The 17438-nt window shown below is 43.0% G+C and overlaps 2 protein-coding genes across 15 annotated transcripts in view; one reads left to right on the forward strand and one right to left on the reverse strand.

Moving 5' to 3' along the window:
- The window catches only part of AP2A2 (adaptor related protein complex 2 subunit alpha 2), a 44546-nt gene extending 33021 nt beyond the window's left edge, over nucleotides 1–11525 (reverse strand). For 3 of the 9 annotated variants that reach the window (XM_015631067.3, XM_015631066.3, XM_015631062.3), the window contains exon 1: nucleotides 11354–11524. In XM_015631067.3, the coding sequence (XP_015486553.1) occupies nucleotides 11354–11420 (67 nt within the window). In that variant the 5' untranslated portion in view covers nucleotides 11421–11524. The other 6 variants (XM_015631061.2, XM_015631065.2, XM_015631060.2 and 3 more) reach the window with 4 other exon arrangements.
- Nucleotides 11526–15931: 4406 nt separating this feature from the next.
- Nucleotides 15932–17438, forward strand: part of CHID1 (chitinase domain containing 1) — a 100660-nt gene continuing 99153 nt past the window's right edge. For 2 of the 6 annotated variants that reach the window (XM_015631961.1, XM_015631958.1), the window contains exons 1-2: nucleotides 15932–16001; nucleotides 16962–17128. The gene's annotated coding sequence lies outside the window, so the exon portion shown is untranslated. Of the gene's footprint in view, nucleotides 16002–16042; nucleotides 16064–16122; nucleotides 16208–16961; nucleotides 17129–17438 lie in introns of those variants that run through there. The other 4 variants (XM_015631962.3, XM_015631960.3, XM_015631959.2 and 1 more) reach the window with 3 other exon arrangements.

The following is a 17438-nucleotide window of genomic DNA, read 5'->3' on the forward strand; positions in this document are numbered from 1 at the left end:
TATAAAGATGCATCTATTGGAATCACAAAGCTGAATCAGTTTTCACTAATATATCATGCAACACATAATGAATTTTGGTCTGATTTAATCTGTCAACCTAAAGAAAGCTGATTTTAAAGTAGTAACACAATTTATTGAGTAAATGAGCAGCAAGACGTACAATCTAAGACCTGTAGCGTCTTTCTTTATAGATTTTAGATTTGTCATAATTGGATTATTTGTCCTGTGCACACAGCAGAGGCACTCAAGTGTTTGCTTCTAGGGCACTTGCTAGCATTAGGAGTTCATTAATAGACTGAAGCAAGTTGTTTTCTTCAGGGTCCACCCTCTGAGAACAGGAGCCTCAGTAACATATCCCAAAAGGGTGCAAATATGTAAATAAACAACACTCCAATTTTGCAATCCATTTCTTTTTAAAGACTTGAAAACACTTCCCTTATTTTCAGCCATGCATCTGCTTCTGATGAATAATTTAGTCTCCTAAAGCTATTAGCTTATCTTCCCTTTTACCATGGGAAGAGCACATCTCATTAAGACAACCACAGAACCTGGAGATTTTGTACTTACATTAACAGGGCAGAGAATATAGACCTCAGTCTGGGACAGTGCTAGCCTGAGTAGGATATTTAGTTACTTAAATCTAGAAACTAGGTCTTTGCTCTGTATTGTTAACTTATGTTTGTAAGGAAAGTGAACTGCTTTAGTTTGAATTATTAGAAATTGTTTCTCTAATCTTAGCAAGTGTGGCAATAATCACAATTTTAAAATGTTAAAAATGGGGTGAGGAAAGGGCAACAGTAATACATACCAGCCAGCTTTTCTTATCCCAAGATGAAATCAAGGCTATCTTTTACTTTTTTAAAACCACCAAAACCTCCTGGCAAACCTTTCAAGCACCATTATTTACCTGCTACACTCACAGATTACCAGTTACTGCTAGAAATTGGGTGCTTTGTGTCCTAAGCAAGCAACAGAGCATTAAGCAAAGCCTGACTAAAATACTTCAGGAATTTGTGAAGTCAGCACCTTTGGTAGAAATAGTCTGCAGGCTCAGCAACACAAACGTGGAAATCCCACCCCATGCACACAGCTGTAACAGCAAGATGACAGGAACACCCAGAGTCACATCTGAAGGTTTATTCTCTCAAATTTTACATCTTGCTTAGCGTATGAACAAAAGCCTATTTCTAATAATTCCTTCAGGCTATTCTATTTTGAAGGCAGTATATGATCTCATCCACACTGTGACCAAACATAATCAACATAGCAATTAGCAGGCGATAAAAAGTTTAACTCCATATATTGGATTTCACATTGAACAACTAAGTTTTCACCTTATTACTAATTACAATTGATGCAAGCCTGCAATTGTAGTTTTAAAGAACAGCACCAGCACACAAGTGTTAAGTGTCACTGAGGACAATCACAATGCTGAGGACAACTCACATGTTAAAACCAGGCTGAAGTATCTAACCCCAAATTTCCTCAACTCCAGCAGTTATACTGTATGGTAACTTATTCAAACATGATTAACTGCTTATATTGGAGGATGACAAAGCAAAACAAAACCTCACAGTGGAAGGCAACTTCCATTGTAAAGGACAAAAGAAAATAGAAGTTTCATAAACCAAGGGCCAGTTTCTAGCTAGATCTTCTGTCCCACTAAGTGTGGAAGGAAGGGCACGGTTAAAATGCATTGGATTAACTGAGAAGTTTTAATCACATTACTCTGACTTGCCAACGCTCACTGAATTTCTATATGCGTATTTTATTTTTACCATCACTAGAAACACACAAGTAGTCTTGAGGACAGTAAAAAGTATGATGATGATAGCTGAAGGAGTGCTGTACTGCAGCAATAGAGGTTTACATTTCAGAGTTAACAAAGACAATTGCTCTGCCACACTTTCAGGCTGTTACCCAGCTCCCAGTCTCATGAAATTATCAGAGGTATATACCAACAAAATGTTCTGTAACCACACTATTCAGCTTGGAGAGGCTTTAATAAAGGTCATGTCATGTATACAGACTGCTGGGTAGGACAATAGTTAAGCCAGAGCACAAGAAGATTATGTTCCATATGAGTTCAGGCTTTATCCTTCTCACTTTCACTTATTCAGAATTTTACCATTTTAACAAACTATCATTAAATATCCATAATAAGTTATTAAAAGAGGTGAGTGCAAGTCAGTGTGTGAGTGCAAGCTTTGGGTTGCTGTTTTTCTGCAAAGATGCGTAGCGTTTGTAGCCTTACAGTCCTAGTGTACAAGCGCTGCTCATCTTCTCCAAGATGAGTACTGAGCACACAGGTACCCAGCCACAACACAGTCCAAGGTGCTCATGAGTGATTACTTCATATTTGGCAGTTTGTCAGGCTTCAGACTCCATCATGCTGCCTACTGCCTTCATTAGACAAGGTAAATTTAGTCTTCAGAGCAGTATTATCTTTAATTACCATCTTGTTTAATAAAGATAGAGTAGGGAACATTGTAAGTCACGCAGCTCATCAAAGAACCAACTACTATTCTTGTATTTCCCAGTAATCCAGGCTATAGTCAGCACTTCAGTACTGCATAAATACACCTCCATTCCTCTGTTTGAAGCTCTGCATTACAACCTAAAGAATGAGAAAACAGAGTTACAGGAAAGGGGTTTGTTAAGCCCATTCATCTGAAAAGAACACCTGGCATATCTTAATAGAAACCCGGAAGCAGGGATGCAAGGTTAAGTAAGTGCTTCAAGGTTAGAATTAGTGGGTTGCTTTGGCTCACTCAGCCAGTGATCTGCTCCATCAGGATTAACTTGTTGCTATACTAACTGCAGACTGTTTAAGGCAAGTTTGAGGCACACAACCCACCTGTGCTAACTAGAACTGCTACTAGTTCTTAAATTTCATACAAATCATTTGATATACTTCTGACCAACCCTACACATTTATTTCCCAAAGGAACAGAGACGCATTTTTTTTCTATACAGCAGCTATACAAATACTGAGCAGAGCAGACTTCTAGAGGCAAGGCCTTGAGACACAGGCATATTGTCAACACTTAAAGCAGTAAATAAATAAATCACTTCAGAAAAGTTTAGATGTTGCCAGTACTCATCTGTTTCCAATCTTCTTATGGCCAGCAGCCGGTGTAATTGAACCCAGACAATAATTCATTTGTTTTGAATTCATGTACAGGTGAGAACTGCTACACTGTGTTATCTCTCAGCCTTACCTGCCCTATGGCCATCTGAGAATGTATGATTACAGATGCACCACTGCTGGTATGAGCAGCCATAAAACAGTGGGTAGGAGGCTCTGATAGCACAAGGAAAAAGCCTGCCACAATTCTGTCATGCTTCCTGAAGGTCAGTTAGTAGTGTAATGACTTTTTGTGGCACTATCGTAAGTCTAATATAACATGAACTCTGTTCACGTTCAATTATGAAACAGGCCTTGAAGAGAGAGGAGAAGTCTACTTTTCTGTTTAGGAGAGAGAATACAAATACTACCAAGGTTAGAAGCAGGAACTTCTCCAAATTCCTTAATAGCTAAGAACACTTGGGAAGAACACAGTTCTTACACAAAAGACAAATTCTCCATTTTAAAGGTGATGTTAGACATCTTGCCTGAGAGCTGCGAGTCGTTGTTTTCCAAACATAAGAATGTTTCTGGTTATGTTTTCCTCATCCTCTGCATTAGGAGCATCCAAGCTGACCGGCCTCTTCGATGGGAGACACAGCACAGTCAAACTGCTATGCTTCAGCAAAACATTGATAGCTTGAAAGTCATTTTGAGTCAAGGCTATGCTTCTTAAGAGACAGCTACAGATAGCTTCTAAACACTGCTCTCACCCTGGCATACACATTCCTGCTACTACCTTGTATTGCTGCAGGTCAGTTGGGAGACAAACAACCAAAAGCAAGATGGTTTTATCCAAAGGCTAAGTCATGCCAGCTTTACTACAAGCAATAGTGCCAGCAGAAGACATGACCAGGTATAGAGCAAGTTCACCCATTTACTGTCTAAACACACTTTAGTTGGCATAAAGCAACCAAATGACCCACTTACCTTTTCTATTGCTAAAACAGCATGCAAGCATGATGCAAAGACTACACTACATTCTTGAACCCTGCTGTCAGGAAACAGAAAGAAACTGCTTGAAAGATAGGGAAAATCAAAACGAATACTAGTGTCTCTACCGTAAAAATGGTAGAGATAGAGGAAAATATGCACATAAAGGCAATCAGTGCCTCCATTCTTGCCTTTGTGAAAGAGCTTTTACAGTACTTATAATACTTACTCGTATCAGTAAATTAAACCACTACTTTTACCTCCCAGCAGGACAGATACTCATGTTACACCTCTACAGGATAGATTAGCCATTTGCCATGCAGATCATGATCTTCATGAAGTAAAACACCAAATCCATCCTCCAGCTCTCCCTAATCTCTCAGCTGGCTCTTAAGCACATCAGGGAAGAGGGCAAAAGAAAGGCAGGCAGGTTGCACAGCAACGCATTAGAGTGGTCTGTTTTCCCATCCTCACACTGTTGATCTGTCTATATAAATCCCTTCATTTGGTTAAACTATTTAGGGTGCTACAATAGAGCTGAAAGCTCCAGCTCCACCCAAGTAATCTGAAGGAGCTCGTTGGTGATATTGTTTACAAACTCACTGCACAACTAATCCAAAGAGACTACAATAAAATACTGAACTCCTTTACAAAATGTTAGGATGGCTTCACTTTTGGTCTCAAACCAACCTGTTGAAGGCTGCAGAACAAGGAGCTTTTTGTTTACTGATGTGCTAACATGCTGTTATGAAGAAAAACAGGAGTGCGTGCTGTCCTTCCACAAGATCTGTTTGATCAGAAGAAAGAAGTGCCTGTCTGTCATGTTGAAGATCATGAATGGCACAAAGGCAGTTTAGGAGTGTTGTGTCTTGGGACATCCTGCTGTGATTAGATATCTAAAGGCAGAGACCAGTGACCTAATGATATTTTAAAACTTTGTAGAGTACATTTTCTAATATTCTGTACAGTAAGTGGTCCATAGAACTGACTTCTTCCTCTGCTATGCCACCACAGATTTGCACCTGTAACAACACTTCTCAGGAAACAGCAGGGTGTCACAGGCTTTACTGTAATCCACTAATCCATTAACTCCTTGTCCTCACAAGAGAAGAGAAATAAGAGCACAAAAGCAGCTTTCAAATCCAGATGTAATAAATTGCAAAAATTTAATACAAGTTTAATGATTTTAGATGCTTACCGTGGCTATTTCTTTCTAACTGAGCACCACAAGTTAAGAGAAAATTTGGGAAGTAACCAGGTAACAGCATCTAGACCAGATTTTTCCCCAAAATAACTGAAAGCTTACTGGAAGTTCATATCCAAGTGACTTTGTGACATACAGAACATATATCTGGCAGTTTAGGTGGCAAAACGACATTGACTCCTATGAAAAGAGAAGCTTTAAGCCAAGAAGATATGTAAACAGTAAGTGCAGGGTTAGGCTTGTACATAAAGCAGCTCTTCCTCCTTCCTCAACTGAGCAGCACCCACGTAGTCATTTCCTTGACCAGTCTTTTCACACTGGTAGAGCTACACTCCCTTCAACAAGATAAGGCAGTATTTGCACTGATTTACTACAAGTCACTGTGGACTCTCTACTACCTTTGTTCATGTTCAAACAGAAGAACAATTTGAGGCCTATCCTAGTTTAGTCATCACTGCTAAACCACTGTTTCAGGGACCTTAAAATTCTTTCAAGCTCATTAATTGATGCAGATATGTAATAATCTGTGCAATAGTCCTTAATTTCCTCTTATCAGTTCTGATGAGCAGTTTTTATCCAAAGGATTTCAAATTAAGCAGTCCAGGGTATCTAATGGAGAGATTGGATGTCACATGAAAGATTCTAGCTCTTTACTATCTCTCCTCCAATTACTCTCTCCTAAGCCAAACCTGCACAAATTAAACAAGCGTAAAAAAACCACACCCAAACAAAAAAAGCAACCAAAAAATCCCAGCCCCTCAGAGCCAGGGGATGATAGAGCAAGCCAAGACAGAGAAGCCATTGGAAGAACAGCAGTTTTGTTCTAGAGATCCTCCTCAGACTAATCTCATGCTAATTGTGTTTTCCTTAAATCACTCTCCTGCAAATAGTAGCAAGTGATGCAAGACTTAGTGCTTATTATAGCTCTAAGCAGCACGTTTGTAGGGCTGTTTTTTTAGGACAGAAACTGACCATATTAGATGTGCTGCCACAGCCTTGCAAAAGCAATAGGAGAGCAAACCAAGATGCCTTGTCTTCCAATTTCTTCAAAAAGGTAAGTAATCTAAGAATACATGTAAAAAAAGTCTCTTACTGTCCAGAGAAGTATTTCAAGTCCTACTTTAGCACTACACACAATGCAAACAAGAACTCGCATCTCAGAGGAGCAATGCAGTAGCTTTAGCCTACACAGTGAAAGCTTGTTACTGACATATAATAATTACTTACAGCTAACTAAGCCAAGCTGTATGTGCTCAACTCGCTCGCTCTATGTTTAGTTTGTTTCACTGGGTGGCTGTTCTTACAGATAACAACTCTGCACATACCCATGTAGTCATTTAATCCATGTATATGCCCCTCCCACCTACACCTGCAAGGCACTTCATAACCTACCATCCATTCAAACAGAGTGAGCATCATATGGTGAATTTAATGAACCATCTTTATTCAATCCCCACTTGCTGATCTTTAACCTGATACACCAGTCCTAACGCAGCAAAGCAAAGATACAGTCTGAGAGGTTCAACTTTGGGACACTATCCCTTGTCCAGTACAATGAAAATTTAATGTGTTCAGTTCTATGAGAAGAGATAGACTTTTGTTTATTATATAAGTTGCATTCTATTTAAGGAAAAAGTATGGCCTGAGGAAAAATAAGTAGTAATTTAGAAGAAAACATACAAAGAAACATTTGGAGACTGGGGCAAAACTGAAAAGGTAGGACAGTTACTTAGCATGGGAAATTACGAACTGTCTTGTCCTCCAAACCTGTGACAAAAGCAGCTTTTGCCTCTGTGTATTTCATCAACCCAAGAGGAACTGGATTCCCAATTTTACTGTGGAGCATGGGGTTACCAGTAACACATTTAATACTGTAATAGAAACTGTTTCCACATTACAGCCTGCAAATGGAAGGAGAAATGCAAGCTTTCCTGGTTTTCAGGGTGAATAGTAGATAGCACTGCTGCTGCAGCAGAATAGGTTGAGTGACAAATGACTTAAAAGTATTTCATTGTGAGATAAGCATAAAGCTGTACTCAAAAAAATGAAAACAGACTCCTGATGATGTATCTGTCAGCTAAGACAGCTAGAGAGTTTATAAAGCACCATCAGCATAAGCAAAATAGCTTCAGCAGCTCTGCAGTACATACACATGAAAAGATAACATACTATTTAAGAATAAATATTTCTTGCAGGAGTCCATATGCTTATAACACAAGCAGATCTTGTTAGGTTTTAGTTCATGAGGCACATAATCCTTGCAGTGAGTGACAAGGACTCCTGACCTGAACTCCTAAGTTTGAGTAGCACTTCACCAGACCACAGGGTTCAGACCTTTCAGCTCCACTCCACCACAATCTTTTTGTACAGCATAGCCACACCTAACTATTTTCTCAGTCACACCAACCAAGCACTAATTAACTGGGCTATCCTAATCAAGTACTGCAGTTTGGCTTTCAACCTGTAGCCTCCTTGTCTCTTCCCTGGTGTCTATGAAAGATAAGCTAAAAACCTACTTACTGTAGTAATTAATATATGTTACAAAACAATCCAAATGAGCAAGTCTCTAGAAAGTCCATACATCTACTGGCAAATTGACAGACATCTAAAAGGGTTATTTTCTATAAAATACTTTTATCTGCCATCTGCACTAGGACCTCCATATGCAAAATGCAAAGCCTACAATAAGAAGCTGCCCTGAAACAAAGTTCTGGAGAGCTATAAGAAACTGAAGGATAATCCATTTCCTTGCATTATCATATTTTGAAAATTCACTTGATCTTTGTATGAATAAAGAACACTTCATTTTGAAAGAAGACATTCAATATGACAGCTTCACAAAGACTAGAGCAAAGTCAAAGTGCTAAGAAGCCTCTCTTGGCCTTGAAATATTTTACAGTTGCTGCTACAAGTAGTGTGCCAACTGTTTTTAATGAAAAACATCACAGGGTTTTGAGAAATCAGTGTACTTTAAAACAGTCTGCTTTAAAAATTACATCTGACATAGAAGTATTTAAGACAAAAATCAAGAAGCTTAATAGATAAACCACGTGCCAAAAATATGTCTAAACAACACAGAAGTGACAACCAAGCTTTTAAGTATTAAAGACAGGCTGGTAGAGCTAGATGTGTGTTCACAATCAGCTACAGTTGTAAGCACTGAAAACTGCTACCAAGTAAGACTTATGTGAAGCCTGTAGCAGACTGGTATAAAGACAGGCAAGACAGGCATCACCCCCAAACCAGTAATACATCCAACCTGTAAAAGAAACCTGCATTATTTAGTGCTGCAGACATCGTAGATACAAATGTCCAAAAAATAAATACTGATGTAAGGAGATCAAGCATTTCCAAAGGTAGACAGTCAAAATTTACATAAGTACCCCCAGAAGTTTAGGATACTTGAATTATTTGAAATCATATGCTGTGCATCCACCTGAACACAGTCAGCACACAACAACTGCACTTTCATTTTTCAGCAGGATCTATAATGTAGAACCTTTATCTGTGCAGAGTCTTTCAGAATACCCCTCCATACACACCACGTTTCACCATTACTCATAATCTGGAAAGGCTATTGGCAAACTAAAAGCACCAGGCCTTTGTGTCAGTATTAAAAATAGATACAAGAGTCCAACAAAGCAAAAATTTGGACTGAAATTAAGAAAGCCAGCAGAACTTTACATGTCACTGCAACTACCAGATATTTAGTCCAATTTCAAGGCTAGAAATAGAGGTCAAGAGCTACACATGGTATCTAGCCTCCCTCCCTTCTCAGGAAAGGGACGCTTGCTTTCTTTGCTGAGTCAAATGATGCTGTTCACCTCAACAGCTGCTATTTTGTTTTTGACAACATCTAGCTCCTCACTGAAGAGGCAAAGAGGGAGCTTTAGCCAACAGGGCTGCCTGCAAAGCCCAGGGTCTCCAGAGAGTACTTTTGTGAATACCGCAGGAATTATTTTTCTGAATCTTACTCTATGTACACTAGCCCATGGGGTTAGCTGGCAGCACTCAGATCCACTAAAGGCTCAAATGCCATTCACAGCTATTTGGAAGCTTCATACATCACCTGCTAGTGGGAACACCAGCTCTTGTGCAGCTGTGTAGAAGATGCTGGTATTTTTTCATTATGAAGACAAGAAAGATATACAAGTAATTACAGCTCCCAAACATCCGTCTGGACAGAGACAAAACATTAGAGAGATACCACAGTTTTTTTAAAGAGTCGAAGTGTTAACATTTTATTTGTATCACCAGTAAGTTACAACTTTGTGTCTCCTGCAGATAAAGAGAGCATGAGAGGTTTGTTATCCCATCTGGACCGAGGTAGCTTCAACTCTGTTCCCACACTGCCTACTAGGGAAATAAGACCTAATTTGTAAAATCCTACAACTTTAAATTTTGTAATTCCACATTGAACACAGCTTACAAAATTAAGATCCTGAATGTTTTTCTTGTATTTACTTTTAGTGAATTCCACTGAAAACAAGAGCAGACAAAGTTAAGCAACCGCAAGACATAAGACACTGATGAATCAAATCATACTGCTTCTAGCTAAATCAACGAAAACAATGATTAAAAAAATAATTGTGAATTGTATTGGCTAGTCATCAAGTCTTAACTGCTATGACACCAAGGGGAACTACGTTACACACGTAGCTTGCACAGAACATCAGGACACTGGAAAATGCTCACTAAACAGCAAGGCCAACAAGACAAAGCACAAGAGCATTTGCGTAATTTTGAGCTGCTACACTGCACATTTTATAAGCCATCTTCAACACACACCAAAGTGAAGTGTAAAGCAACTTAAGGACCTGCAACTCTGTTTTGAGAAAGAAAAACCACCCCATTCAAACAGCTTCTGCTCTAAGGAAGATTATAAACCTTGAATTTTACATATAAAGCCCCTGTTCACATGTCTAGAAGTCCAAATTGCCTGATTTTAAAGACACTGTATTTAAATGGTCTCATTTTACCAGTATAATTATTTGCCAGGTTTTTTGTATTACAAGCCATCAATATGAAGTTTTCCAAGCCAATGTAGTTAAATAATCCCAATGCAAGCCCAGTTAGAACAATATAATTTGCAATAAAAAATTATCCAAATCTATTTATATCTTTAGAGAGAAGACCTTACCATTCCTCCATTGCTTTTAAAATAGCCTCAAGTGATCTACAGAGACACACAGGTGGACAAAATAGAGCTGTTTCATCACACCAGCCGCAGCGACCTTAGCCCTTCCCCAGGCAATTCCTGCCACATCACACACTTAGATCTCTAACTCTGATTAATATTAAACTATTGTATGCAATTCTCGGACAAAAAGGAAGACTGAGCAGTGAGGTGTGCCCCCACACATACCCCTTCCCCCGAGACCAAGCAGCAGCAGATTTGTACTCCTCCTCTCCCGCTGCACACTCACAGACATACTCCCTCCCATGTCTTGGGGTGGGCACTTACTCGCACCCTCCTCCATCCCGTTCTTAATTACCCTGATCCAAAGCGCTGATTTCCGTCAAAGCAGAATCTTAAAGCCAATTTAAGCCAAGCCTAGGCATACGCACTGAGGGCCCTGCTCTCAGGCGCCTACAGAGGCCTGTTTTCCATCAGTGACGTGATGAGCCGAGAGCCGCTCAGGGATCTGGAAGGAGCCCAGGGACGCCTCTCCCTGCCCCGCCGCACACCCACCCGCGCCCCGGCACCGCTCCGGCGCATCGCGAACAACGGCGGCACCGACCCCCGGCACCCCCTCCGCCGGGGCGGCCACCGCCACACTCAAGGACGGGGGAAGGGGATGACAGGGGTGGTGAAGGGGGAGGGAAACACCCCAAACCCACCCACCCAAAACGCACAAACCCATGGGCAAATGCTTCATGCTGCCCCCCCCTCCCCACCGCGCCGCCCCCCCCGAGCGCGTCGCCATTTCGTGAGACAGGAGCGCTCCGAGCTGCCCGCTGCGGGGATCAGGGGGAAGAGGGGAGCACCGGGGAGGGGATTGAGGGGTGAAGCCCCGGCCCCACGGGGCATCAGCCCATGGCGACGGCCGGCGCGGCCCAGCCCAGGCCCCGGCCCCGGCGCCACTCACAGTTGCGGATATCGGAGATGAAGACCGCCAGGCCTCGCATGCCATCGCCCTTCGACACCGCAGGCATCTTGGCGCACGACCACGGCCGCCCTGGGACGCGACACGCCGAACCCCCGCAGCCGCCGCCCGCTCTCCCCGCGGGCTGCTTCAGGCCGCTCCGCCGCCGCCGCCTCCGCAGCGCGCAGGCGCCGCCGGGGCTCCCGCGCCCCCGCAGCCGCCGGGCGGGCGCTGCTCGGGCGCCACCTGCCGTGCGGAGGCGGGAGTGCCGCGGGTGCGCGGGGAGATGTGTATAAGAGACAGGTCCCCGCCTGTCCCCCGGGATGTGCCCGGGGTTGTGCCCCTGTTCCCGGACATCCCCCGTGCGACCCTGAGGCCCAAAAGGGCTGGCTGGCTGGAGGGCGGGCTCCGGGGATCGGCCGTGCCGCTGCTGGGACGCGATTTCCAGCAAGTGCCCGTAGGGGCAAACGGGCCCGGGCCGAGGTGGCAGGGCGGCGTCAGCCGCTGTGTCCGTGGGTGAATTCACTGCACGCTCTCTGCTCGGGAGCAGCCTAATCCCTTCCTCTCCTCGTGACCCTAATGGCCGAGAAGTTTGATGATTTTTGAAGGTGAAACACCGGGCTCCGCAGGCGCCTCAGAGGATGTAACTGCTTAGGGAGGAGAGGGACGGCTGATCTAGATACTGGAAAATTGCACTTCATCGCTAAGCAGTGAGCAGACTATTGACCTGCAATCTTATTTCCAAAATATGAAGGGCAAGGTAGAGTAGTATCGTCCATAAGAACATGCTTTCCACAGGGTGGACTGAAGAAGGCTGTGCCCTGGTCTTCCTCCTCAAAAGGGACCCCAAAAAAGTGCACGGGATCTACTGCCCCTGCTCTGCACGGCCCCTGTGAGCACTGAGAAGCCCGGAGGCTGCTGTGTGCAGCTGCATCCTTAGACACATCCCCCTTGTGAGCCTGCCATCGCTTGTGTGAGTGGCGTAGTTGCTCTGTGTTCATGTAGAGATTCCCACTCCTGACTCCCTGGGCACGCAGGTGTGCAAACCCAGGGCCACTTGTTCCTCCTGATGGCTGTAAACATGCAGAGTGACATAGTCCTACACCGCATCTACTCCTGAGACTGGAACACATTTCAAGGTTAAACTGCCTTAAACATGGCAAAGAGGTGGGACTGTGTAGAGTATTTAATATCTTCAGCTGAAAATAGGTTCAAATGGTCTCAAAACTGGCCTAGACTCCCTAGCCAAAAGTATGCTGGGGGCTTTAGTCGTGATGTAAGGGATTACAGTGGAGAATAATGACTTGTAGAATCATGGGGCTTAGGGTTACTGGAGATCAATCAGTCATTTCACCTCAATTTCAAGCCATTTCATTTCATCTGATTTACCCCCCCCCCCCCCAGTGAACTGAGCCCAATATCTAGGCTTTAGCTACAGACTCTTCCAGAAAGGCACTCAGTCTTGCTCTGACAATCAAATTCACTGTTGCCCTGGATAGTTTACTCCCATGGTTAATTCTCCTTGTTTACAGCTTGCATCTTGTTTAGATTCATCAACCTCCAGTACTTTTAATTTTGTGATACATTTTTCTCTCATAAAGATCTACATAATACTTGATATCCTCTGTCTGACAGTGCCTGTACACCTCAGTTAGGTCACCTTTCAAGGGTCTATTCTGGGTGTTTTCAGGATACATTGTTATATGAATGCTTTTTCATAGTGCAAGTATCTATGAGAAAGGCAGGATGACAGCATGTGGTAGTCACGCAATTATCCCTTTGTCCCTGGATCCATTTTGTAGACCAAGTGCAACTACAGGCAGTCGTGCACAATTAGTCTATTATTCAACTCAGATTATTTGTAGGCTTTCATGAAGAACACTCTCCTTTTTCACAGCTTTACAAATAGATTTTGATGCTTAATAATAATTTACACACACCTTTGAAGATGAAAACTCCCCATGTCATCAAATGAAGCCTTTTCTACAATCAGAAAAAAAAATGTATTTTTAGCTAGCCAAAATGTTGAGCTAATTTCTACTCTTAAGAGCACAGTGACACCTAAAGGCTCAGTCTTTCAGTCCTGTCTGGCTGTATTCCTGTCAATACTGCAAGTCATGCAGGTATCCAACTGCCTTTTCAGTGGTGCCTTAAATACTGCCAGCAGAATAACTGTGCCAGTACCAAGCTAAGCATGAGATGGAAATTCTTCTTGAAAAGTGGTAAAATATCCAAGTGGTTAACACATGTGGATGCCTCTAGTTTTGTAGCTGTACAGATAAATGTTTCATTTGAAGGGGCCCAGTATGCAGTATACATACCCTGATTATTTTATGTCAACCTCCTTTGACTGGCTTTCGAGACTTCACTCTATTCACCTTGTTTCCTTGTCCTTTTGCCTCAACAAAGGCTTGTGCAATCAAGACTGTATGTCTGTCCTTACTGCCTCATAACTTAGAACTTAGTAGTGCTGTTCAGATGTTTTGGTACGGAAAAGGTAGAAATTTTATGTGAATTATAGGTCCCTAGAGGAAAGAGAGTCTGTAATGGTCTCTAGATGCATCCTGGCTGAAAGAAACATTGTAATGTGAACTCAGCTGTTACTCAGCATAGAGCTTGCACCAGGCACAACCCTCTGTAAACACACAGAGTTGGTAATTCTGTAAAATAAAACACCAGGCTGCCTAAAAACAAACATAAGTGGTTCTATCCATCACAAGATGTTATGATTATATAAGATATTTATAATTTCTGTAAAATCAGCATTAAAGGGGAGATCGTACTAAGAAATATTTTTTTATACATAAAACGCTTGGCATCACATTTGTTTGCCAACAAGTCCACAATGTTTGTCCCCTCCTTCCCATTTTATATGGGAGTTATTTCAAATATTTTTTTCAGGATTTCATTGCTCTTTGTTATAAAGGCTTTAATAATTGCACTGACCCTCGTAAAACTATTACTATTCACCTGAGTGTTTTCAGCTGGTGAGGATCCAGTTGTGGGAACTACAAAAAAGGAATTGTTCCTTTTCCTCTGTTACTTCTCTCACATTTGTCTCACCAATTATTTTTTTCTTCTGCTCCTCATGATCATTCTAGCCATTACTGGAAGCAAAAGAACTCAGGAGTAAACAGAATTGGTGGCTCCACGATGCATACATGGTTGTGTATGTGTTTCTGTACTTGACATCTAACGTTCATTATCCCTCAACAGAGACCACAATGCCTTCTGCCATGCCAGAGTATCAGATGTGCTGCTTTCAACACTAGAAAACTCAAAGTTAGTATAATATCATTATCATGAAACTCTAAATTTACAGAAATTTGGGATGGATCTGGTCATAGAAGACCATACATCTGCTTCACTGGCAAGACTTTTATTCAGAGGAAAAATATTTCCATTTTTCTTTCCAGAAAAGAAGAATGCTCATGAAGATCTTCATTGCACAAGAGGGAATGAAAGAAGAGGGCAGTTCAGCAGAATAAGGCAACCTTCCAGTTCAGCTTCTAGAAGGTTGAACCAAACTGTAACCAAGACAGAAAGCAGGTCACAGGAAGGCTTCTGTTGGGAAGTGCACTGCTAGGATATGCTCGCCTTGCCACTACATCATGATATAACACATTTGGCTTTTTATCAGGTCTTTTGATAGGGTATTTAGTCCCTGCAAGCAGCCTGTGAAATAACAGGGTTATACCAAAACTTCTGCTGCAGTAAAAATAGCAGTAGTACAAGCCATGCTGCACACAAAAACACAAACTGTAGAAGGTCTAAACAGAAGAAAATAAAACTCAATTTAAAACGTAATCTTTTATTTTAGAGCCTGTTAAAAGCTGTCTGAGATTTGACTCCTCCTTTCTGCACGCCCAGTTAGCAGTACTGCCTACAGACTCTCCACAGCCTTTCCCATACGATCATTTTGACTCCAGGTGGGAGTGTGCATTGTAGCCCCAGCTCCTGATTTACCCACACTATTTCTCAGAATCACAGAAACAATTTGTTTCGAAAAGACCTCGGGGATCATCGCATCCAACCTGTGATCAAACATCACTATGTCAACTAGACCACGGCTCTAAATTTTTCTTAGACACCTGGGACAGTGACTCCACCACCTACCTGGGCAGCCCCTCCCAATGTCTCATCACCCTCTCTGAAGGAATTCCTCCTCACATCCAACCTGAGCATTCCTGGCATAGCTTAAGGCCATTTCCTCTCCAGTTGCTGGCGGCCTGTGAGAAGACGCTGGTCCCAACCAGGCTACAGCCTATTTTCGAGCAATTGCAGTGAGCGATAAGGTCAGCCTTGAACCTCCTCCAGACTAGACCTGGAGCTGTATCAATTCGCTATAGCTTGGGCTAAACCAAGAGGCTCTTTATGGGCATTTAGAATCACACCATTATTAGCATTTCCCTTCTTCTGCTGCTGCTGAGCCCCAGAGCACCGCGCCCCGGCTCGGGCCGGACCATCCCAGGGGCGGCTGTCCGTGGGGCCCGGCGGGATGTGCCGCCACTGGGCCGGCCCAGAGCGCAGTGAGCCGCGGCCGCCGCCTCTCCCGCCCCGCCATGTTGGCGCAGCCGGCGCCCTGCCGGCGCTGCCCGGAGCCGGCGGGGCGGGGCGCTGCCGCCCTCCCGCACTTCCGCGGCGGCGGCCGGTACGTGCTGTCTGCGGCCCGCCAGGGCTGCGGAGCGACGGAGGAGAGGGGAAAGGGCGGCGGTGAGGCCGCGCTCCGGCGGGGCGGGGGCCCGGCCGTGCCGCGGTGGGGGTGACGCGGGGGCCGCCCCGCCGGGTCCGAGCTCGGGGGAGGCCGCGGCGGGGCTGGCGCTGAGGCGCTGATGGCACAGCAGCTGGCGAGCTTTGGTATCTCGAGAGTCGGGCGAGTGTGGGAGGGAATTCTGAACGTCAAAGTGGAGCACGTTACAAGAGGGGAGGGTTTATTGTTTACACGGGTTAGAAACAGATTTGTCCTCACTCTTCACTCCCCAGTATAGCTTTTATTGCTTTCATTTAAAAACGCATCAGCGGTATGCTCCCTGGGCTTCCTTCACGAAGTGATGCCGGCTCTTTCTGCAAGTGTAGTTAGAATCTAGTTTCTTCTTTATAAATACACTATAAACATTAACTCAGTGTTGTGTACCATCCATTTAATTTCTTTGCTTGCTTATTATGGACAGCCTAAATCTGTGGTAGCTTTACTCGCTTTTAAAAATGAAGACAAATTTAAAACAGCTGACCAAAAGTATGTTACCTCATGTGTAGGCTGGGGTTAAGCAACATCTGTGACCTGGCTAAGAGAGAAAGAAACCTGGGCTTCAGATCAGTTTGTCAAATGATGTTTTAAGCTTTAAATTCTCCATAGTATCAGTTTGACAAGGACATAGACAGGCATTCGTCAATTCTATTTGCATTTTGCAGTGATGGAGGAGATAAACAAAGAGTGCCAGGCTCAGGCAGTTCTACTGAGTTCAGCTAATTTGAGAAGTGTTAAAAATGGTGGAGGGTTCTTAGAAGAAAAGTTTGATGAGGGTTTAGTTTTGTAAACCTTGCAAAATGCATGCTTATGTTTTCCATAAAGACCATTTAAAGTTTGACCAGTTCATCTTCTGTGTTACAGTGATGCCATCTACTTAAATTTTCATTGATGTTGTTAAAGAACAAGCTATTAAAATAAGCGTCCAACAAAGAGTTGATATGGACTGTCAGTAGCAGAAACCAATTTGCCACAGGCTCAGTGCTTCCCATAAATCTAGGAGTGGATGTTGACTTAACAATAATTGACAGGTGGGTACGATCCTGTCAAGGAAATGAGCACATTTTGATGTCTAATTAGAGTTCTGTGATGGTTTTTTAAACTTCTGTTCTTCAGCTGTTAGATGTTATCTTCTTTTCAGGGAAGTGGACACTGTTGCTGATTGTTTCTGAAAGTGAAATCAAACACCTCCAAATCAATATATACGAGCTTCTGGGAGAATTGATATTCTGTCCAAATAGTTAAGACTTGTATTGACTGTTCAGGCTCTCAATTGTTCCTCTCTGCAATAGTTTATAGATCTTGCCAAGCTAGATGGAACATAGGAGATACTATCAAAAA

This window comes from Parus major, chromosome 5, assembly GCF_001522545.3.
Source record: "Parus major isolate Abel chromosome 5, Parus_major1.1, whole genome shotgun sequence".
Taxonomy (NCBI): domain Eukaryota; kingdom Metazoa; phylum Chordata; class Aves; order Passeriformes; family Paridae; genus Parus; species Parus major.